Source organism: Podarcis gaigeae (genome assembly GCF_964106915.1).
Source record: "Podarcis gaigeae genome assembly, chromosome: 8".
In the NCBI taxonomy this organism is placed as follows: domain Eukaryota; kingdom Metazoa; phylum Chordata; class Lepidosauria; order Squamata; family Lacertidae; genus Podarcis; species Podarcis gaigeae.
The window spans coordinates 50,522,330-50,530,715 of record NC_139684.1 but is presented as its reverse complement, the minus strand read 5'-3'; the positions used below and the strand labels follow the sequence as shown (position 1 = coordinate 50,530,715).

The window sequence follows — 8,386 nt, the reverse complement described above, 5'->3', positions numbered from 1 at the left end:
AGTGTAGCTTGGGTTATTAGAAACATACTGCCCATCTTGCAACAAATCTGCAGCTCTGATGCACTGTGGCTCTCTGAAAACTAAGGGAAAGACTATTTTTCAATTAAGATGCCAGAGACAGAACTGGGAACCTTATGCTACAAGCAGAATAACATGCTCTACTATTGAACTATTGCCTCTCATAAAATGCATTGGGAGGGTGCTCCTCCTGATATTCAGACAGAACACTGCTTGGAAAGAACTCTAAATCACATGCAAGCCTATTTGGCTCCTGGGTTATTTAAATGTTACCGCAGCAGTTTGTGAAACAGGAACTGTGTGGAACAGGTACTGTGGAAAGCGCACTACAGTCAAGAGACTGTGGAATGGATTTGGGCATCTCTATGGAATCTGGAGAAAATATAAAATCCTCCAAGGACCAAGAAGGTCATGAGAAAAGTCTCATCTCATGCAAAACATGCCAAATCTCCCAAAATAGTACACACACCTCATTGGAGACACACATTTTTGTGCATTTTCTTCTTTATTTCAACACTATGATTCAAGAGCCTAAAACGCAAGTTTTTCCCTTTGTATTTCTGCATGTAGCACTGCAATCATAACTTACAAAAGGTTTAATACACAAAATGTACATGAAATTACAATACAAGGCTCTGTAAACATCTAGAATGTAACCTTTAGTCTTAAAATCATTATTGTCCCACATGGTTAAATATAAAACTTCAATTTGAATAGTCTCCAAACCTCTCAAGGAATGACATTCATTCTGTGTATCAAAAATAGAGTTTTCAAAGTTTTGTTTGCATACAAACAAAATTTGTCATTTTTTTCTTCTTTAATCTTTGGTTTACAAAGGATGGCAGTTCCATTTCTCTGATGAAGAGTTTATTACAATGAGTGCCAGATTGTGGTCAAACTTTGGTAAAGCCAAAACTGCTTTTAGTAGCCCATATCAAATGGGCCATGTACTGCCTCCTCATTTGATTAACAAAAGCCTCCACTCTTTCTGCTGAGAGTTGTTTTTGAATGCTTCCCATATTTTTTTTAAAAAATTGGACATCAGCATAGAAAGCAATTGTGCAGATTTGGAGGCGGGAGAGGCTAGCAAGGTAGATGCCAAAGTGCCAGTCACAGGCGGCGGCTGCTGAAAATTGTAAGTTGCATAGTCCAATAGAAATCATGTGCTTTTATATCCACTACATTACACAAGATTAACAGTCTTTAAATCTATAGCATCACACAAGCAAAACATTAAAATAAAATTAAGACCCTTGCACTGAAGTGTTTACAAGGCAAATACAACCATTTTTAGTACCCAAAGTCTATGTTTTTGTTTTAAATAGGAAAGCAGTTCTACATCTACAGGCATCAAGGTATTTAAAGGCATCAGAAGATTTTGTGAACCATCCGCCAATTCCACAGCTGCAAAAATCTCAATTTGTTTCAGTCGCTTGCTTGCAAGGGGCTCCCCTGTGCAAGCCCTGCTGAAATGGAGAGAGGCTGTAATGGTACAGCTTTTGGTGGATTGCTCACTTAGTGCATAGCAACACGGGATTGTTTGGGTTCCCACATTTTAGGAAAAATATAAATTCAAAACTATTCAGGAGGACTTAGAGAGGGAAGAGGCTACACCACACACCACCAAGGAGCATAAAACTCCACGGTGTATTGAAAGCTCTGAAAACTTGAAATCTCCCTGCAACCACTGGTTACTAGAGACCCATTACTACTTACGGAGTGAAAACTGTAATGCAGGAATTGTCACCAACTAGACATGAAAAGGCTAAGGCAATTTAAAAAGGAGTGAAGTGCTACACATGTAACTAGCTGTACTTAAGCTTATTTTAAAGCTATTTAACTTATGTGAAAAGAAGACAGACTCACTTGAAAGCAACACTACAGAGAGACTACCTTTTCCAAATGACAGTATCGCTCCTTTTGATTTCTAATATTTATATATGACAAGCTAGTAACAGTAGTCTAATAATATTACATATCTCAAAAAGTTAATTAAAAGCAAATTTACTGGGGGAAAGGGATGAATTTAAGAGCTACTCCAATTTGACATCTACCTGATTAAAGCATTCAAGATAGCTGTTCATATGAAGGCCACTTCCTTCCCTCTTGAATTGTAAATTCTAACTCCCAAAATTGTATTTGCTTTGACTGTCAAGGTTAAATATATATATTCTAAACTTCAGGAATTTTGTAGAAGACAGGCATTATGTTTCCACTGAAGATAAGCAAAAACATCTGAATGTACTGTATTTTATTTTACACTGAATGGTGGGCCACTGGCAGACCAAGTGACAAATCAGTCAGCAGAACATTGCCAGTTGGGGTTAATATCTGTAAGTGCCCTCTTGATAGCTAAAAGGAGGCTTAAAGAAGACAAAGCTCTCTTCACAGAAGATGTGGGAAATTGATTAAAACGCATTGGGCCAGAGTTAGAACAGATTTCCAGAAAAGGATGGCCTGATTTGGATGGGCTCTTATGTTCTTTCTGCACATATATCCTGGGGGTACAGTTAAGACTTACAATGTTTTTACAACAGGCCAGGCCAGATTAATATTTACTTGATTGCTTTCTTAGCAATCTGGAGTCCCTCTTTCTTATTTGGCTAGTCAAAGCTGAATAAGCTGGATTTTCAATTTTTTAAAAGAACTCAATATTCATACAAAAAGCAACATAAATATACTATCTAACGGGGATTCTGGATCTTACATGTTTGGATTATGAATTCATAATTGCCCATCTTGTATGAAATACTAACACAAAGTTGTGTCACACTGATGTTTCAGCCCCAATCATGATTTTTTTTTTTTATTCAGGGTGGTCTGAAATTTCAAAATGTAGTGTAAACATGATTCCTTGATGGTGTGGGTTGCTGGAAGTACAACAGGAGTTGCAGAAGGGCAGTCCCCACTAATTTCAATAGCGCTTGCAGGAGAGAAACTCATGGTGGGTGTGCCCTGATGTCTGTTAACTACTAGAAAAAGCTGCCTCTGTCAGCAGTGTTAAGCACAACTGTTAAGAGCATGAGCGGCTAAACAGTTTTTCACTATTTATCAAAACCTGTTACATTTCCTTTACTACATACTGGGACTAATCAGATTTCTTGAAGGAGGAATCCCCATGAACATAAGTATCAAAATGTTATAAAGAAAATATTTTAAGAAACAAGTCTGAGTAACAAGAGATATAAATTGGATTTGTCTAGGGGTGGGGTGGGGGTGGGGAGACACACCATGGACTAAGTGAAAAACCCTACCTGAGGGATTTCAAGACAGTGTGGATAACCCGTACTTAAAACTATTCCAACCAAAAGGTTTCCTTATAGAGCATGGCTTTTTAGCATCCAAAAATCTTGGTTCTCTCCTTAAAAATTAGCATTTTATAAACTTTTCTGAACTAGAAAAACCTGTTTCACTTATAGGGGGGCCTGGGCTAGCAAGGGGTATAAAGTTATAAAAGTTAGATTTTGGAATGTCATTTTAATCCCAATATTTCCATGATGGAATGGTCTCTTTGCAGCCTACCAAGGATTTTCAATGTATAAAGAACAACAGACCTACATTTGGCTTTGCTTCCTAAAAGTCCAAAGAAAATGCTATTTTTTTATACGCAAGACTTCCAAGGCATTGGCTTAAGATGACAGGTACTTTTGTGCCTCTGGAAGATTTCATTATAAAAAAAAGTTCTCTTTCAAACAATATAAGCTTAAAGGCTCTTCAAAAAGACCCCCAAAAAGGTATACAAATTTATATTACAGTCCTAATATCTCTAAGGAAAAGCAGCATATGAAGATGTGTATTTTTAAAAAAGAATTCCCACATTCAGTACTGTGCATATTGAGAGCAAAACTATATTTCTCCATACAATTAAGCACTTAATATAAAAGTATTCTATTAAATGCACAAAACAAGCATAGCTCATTGGTATTTTTTCATGGTTAAAGTATCTTGGGTTGCTTCTTTGTGTCCATTTTTACAAAGTAATTTTTACAGCATCCTAGGAAGCTAGAAGTGTAACCGTTTCCCCACCCTCCCAGAACAGCTATGCAAAGGATCCACTGTTCCAGATCATCAAGGCCACAAAGTCGGAAGCACAGTAAATCTAAGGAGGGGGATGAAGCATTACTCAAAGGAAAAGTGCGAAGTTTTCTGGATCACTAAGTCACAAGCTTAGTAGCTACTGAGCTCCATCTGATAGTCCTGTCTCCAGAGATGCAGAAGATGCATGCGAAGAATGGATAGCCACCCCTGCTCCATGGGACACCGAGATCTGTGACATATCTCTTCCTATGATTTCATTCACTGAAAGGAAAGAGAAAGGATTAATGTATTTGTTCAGTTTTCGTAAATATTGTTTTCTGAGTGGTACATTTACCAAACTCCATTCTGGATGATATTTATATAATTTCATATTAAACACAGTTAAAGCTGCACAGGTTTAAAAATCTCTATAACATTGAAAAGAACGTATGCAGGATGAAACTAAGCTTTTAAACAATACAAAGGGACTGGAGAGATCATGCTTTTTTGAAAGTTAGAATTTCAGACATTTCCTATCCCATTTTTCAAAGATTCACAGAGCAGTGTGATGTACTTTGCACAAGAGTAGAGATCATTACGTCACATTTTCAGGACTGAGTCATGCATTACAAAAATGTTCTGATGAACTCTGATGTGCCCTGCATCAAAGCAGTCTTTTTTTGTCTTTTGGTTGGAATACGGTCGTACCTTGGTTTGCGAACGCCTTGTGAGTCGAACATTTTGGCTCCCTAACGCCACAAACCCAGAAGTGAGTGTTCCAGTTTGCGAATGTTCTTTAGAACCTGAATGTCTGACACACCTTCTGTGGCTTCCGGTTGGCTGCAGAAGCTGCATGCAACTGGAAGCAAGCTGTCTTCTTTAATTTTTGTTTAATTTTTGGCAATGGATGTGTAGGTGTAAACAATGCATGGATTCAGAAACTTATGTCATGTGGTATGCCTTAATTTCTAAATAAGAGGAATGGAGTCATCTTATACAAAAGTCATACTTCAATCCCACTTCAATCCACTTCTGGTCCTGGGAGACAGAGGAGCAGGAGAGGTGGGAGCAGGAGGAGGAGGTGTGGAAGTCCTTGACTACACCAGCCTGACCTATGTTTCCCTCCTCCTGCATCTGGTTCTTCACTCGTCAATCCTGCTGCTCTCCTGCCTGTCCCGGCTGTTACAGGCTCCGCCATTCCACTGGTCCCTTCTCCCGGTGCCCACTCATCAGTATCCAGCCACCACTCCTTAGTGTCTAGCCAGTCCCTGACACTGAGACTGATGGGAGTGCAAAAACATATGGGGGGCCCTGCTTCAGACAACGTGTCCTGCACTTGCTAGCTTTCTCTTTTACAGCTAATGATTGTGCAAAACAAATATGCAACTCAGCAATACTCTCAATTGGCGGCAACCCCTCTCTCCAGCTACACTGCCAGATGTGTCAGTGGGCATCAGCCATCAGATGCAGAAGAGCACACAGAGAGGCACTCTGGAAAACAGAACTCTTAAAATAGTTACAGACAATGCTCCAGTAGTCTAAGCTATGCTTGAGCTTCAATGGATTTGTTCTCAGCTGCAGCACGTGCTATCACATTCCCTACCCTAAAAGCTCTTCCCTGTCTACTTGTCATTGCTTCCAAGCAATTTTGGCAATACCTAGCAGTTCTGCTAAGATGCCTTCAAAGAGCCCCAAGGGCTGACAACCTCAAGTTTGTTTTTAAAAAGTAATGTTTGAATTTGTCAAGAACATGTTTTAATACAGATTGATTCTCCTTGCAGTTCCTTTTCTATAGCGTAGTGGGCCCATGAGGTAATTATTTTCCATACTGCTTCTGAGTTAGTTAAATCACCTTGAAAATAAATACATTTTGCAGCATTATCCTAGTCCTGTGCTCAAAGTCCCAACATGTCCAGAAACAGACAGAGGAATTATTTTCTTCTTCCCAGTTTCTCTGAGAAACTTGCAATTTCATAGCAGCAACAGCTTAATTTTAAAATGTGAAAATGCAGAGTTAATGCTCATCACTAAAGGGAGAAATCAATGTTTTATGTATGGAGGTGGTATTGTTTGTCATATTATGCATTTTGTGTTTTTATCCTATAAACTGCTCTGTGATCCTCGGCTAAAGGGTGGTAAATACATTTAATAAATTATAATAGTAGTAATATAAGTGCCTGTAAAAATTCACAGGCAGGACTGAGATTGGTGAAGAAGAAGATGACAAAGTCTCTTTTTCTCCCTCTATCATTACCCTTACTCCTGCCCCAGTTGGCCAGTATTTCGGGGCTGAGTTGGTCACTTTTCTTAGCCACACACTCTGCAGCCTGGCCAGGATGTTGTTTTGGGACTACACACAAAGTCAGTATGGGCAAAGAATTAAAGAAGCACAATGTTTAACAGCCTACAAACTTTAATAAAATTGAAAGTACTGAGGAATGTCACATGCAGAGCTTACAATAAATAATTAAATGCTTTGAATGTATGCTGGCAAAATCTTTCCATCATAACTGAAAATAATAATTTACTATGCCAAAGGTCCTCGGGTGGCTCAATGGGTCAGTGCATTTGGCGAGAAAGTTGGTGGTTTGAGCACATGTAGGGATGTAGCCAGGATTCCTGCATTGCATGGGGTTGGACCAGATGACCCTTGGGATGCCTTCTAACTACAGTTCTATGATTCTATTATTCTAACAGACTTGGAACATACTGCCAAATTTCTAAAGTTAGAAGCTGATTAGTTAACAAGTCAGTCTACTGGTAAGAGGACAGGGGACTACATGTATTGCACTTTTATTCTTTTAAATATGCGATTTTGATGCTGATTCAAAATAATGCCTTAGTGCAGAAATAAAATACAGTAAAATCCACTGCCAATCCTATCATATTACAAATGACAACAATGTCCTTATATGCACTGCAAGCTATTGAACACACTGCTGTTCAAGTCAATGGCTGCATCTGCATGTTTCTATTAAACATCAGAACACAGAGGAATAAACATTATTTGGAATTAGACTGCTTCTGCTTTCTAGAATTATACATAGTATCGTTCTTAACTCTGTGATAGCCAGACATATACTGCTAAGTGTTCAGTTAATTTTTCTGTTGACAAAAGCATACTGAAATTGATTGCGGTGAGAACCAAGGTTATGTTTATGAAACAAAAAAGTGAACACAATCTGTTTCAAATTGTAATTAGATTAAAAACAAAGGTTATCTGCAAATATTCATTCCCTGTTCTGAAGGGTAAGTAAGGATCATAGCTCAGTGGTAGAGCAACTAACTACTTTGAATGCATAAAGTCCTAGATTCAATCCCTGGCATCTCCAGATAGAACTAGAAATGTCCCCTGACTGACCCTGTAGAGAGCTGCTGCCATTCAGTGTAGACAATACTGAGCTAGATGGGCCAATGGTCTGACACTGCTTAAGGCAGCTTCCTACATTCCACCCTGCATCCTCTATCACACAGTAACAGTTATGTACCACTATTATAGGACTACCTTCTTCTTATACCTCCTTCGCACCAATACTCCATCTGGTCTCTTGGTCTAGACAGTTTAAAATTATGAGCTTAAAATGCATCCAAAACATCTCAGCAGCTAAACCAGCTAGGGATATCTTACAGCCAGCAGCTAAAGGTTTCAAAGTCTGCAGCACACACGTTTGCCACATTTATTCAATTTGGGGAGCTAACTGGAATATATTTCTGCACAGTTTCACATCTTTAGTTATTTAACACTTTATTCCTCTCTAAGACCATAAAAAGTTTCCCTAAGAGATCCACATTTGGCTTTGACTTTTCAGATGAATGTGGTTTGTATCCAACTAAGTCAAAATCAGTGGACTTAAGTTAGTAATGTTCATTGATTTCTGTACGGCCTAATAGGAGACAACCTAGACTAAATACTGGATAAACAACACAGGAGGTGTTAAAGTTCTATGCAAGTTACTGGTGTTTCTCTTCATTTGAGCCTTCAAATATTTGGCTTAAGTGACGTTTATTTTTAACAAATGCTTAGAACAGTGATGCCAAAACCGATAGCAATATTAAGAAAAAACTATGGCTTTTGACTGGAATCCCCCATATATTTACCAAGGAATAAGTGCCTTTAATATCTATTGGATTTATTCCTAAAAGCACTGTTAGAAGAGTTGCTGTATGCAAGGAAGGGGCCGGTAGTCCCTGAAAAAGCATATGGTGGCATTTCATCTGATAAAATTGTGCCAGTAGTAGAAGTACCAGGAAGAAGGAATTATGTGTTTCTTAATATTTTATGAGCTGTTGGGTTTATAAAACTTCTAGGCAGTATGTATTTTATACAAGATACTCCAGAGTGGGGGAGAGC

The 8,386-nt window shown here is 38.5% G+C and overlaps 1 protein-coding gene across 2 annotated transcripts in view; it reads right to left on the bottom strand.

Moving 5' to 3' along the window:
- Positions 1-504: 504 nt before the first annotated feature.
- The window catches only part of NFATC3 (nuclear factor of activated T cells 3), a 53,657-nt gene continuing 45,775 nt past the window's right edge, over positions 505-8,386 (bottom strand). For both annotated transcript variants that reach the window (XM_083749888.1, XM_083749889.1), the window contains exon 10: positions 505-4,317. In XM_083749888.1, the coding sequence (XP_083606014.1) occupies positions 4,193-4,317 (125 nt within the window). In that variant the 3' untranslated portion in view covers positions 505-4,192. The remainder of the gene's footprint in view (positions 4,318-8,386) is intronic.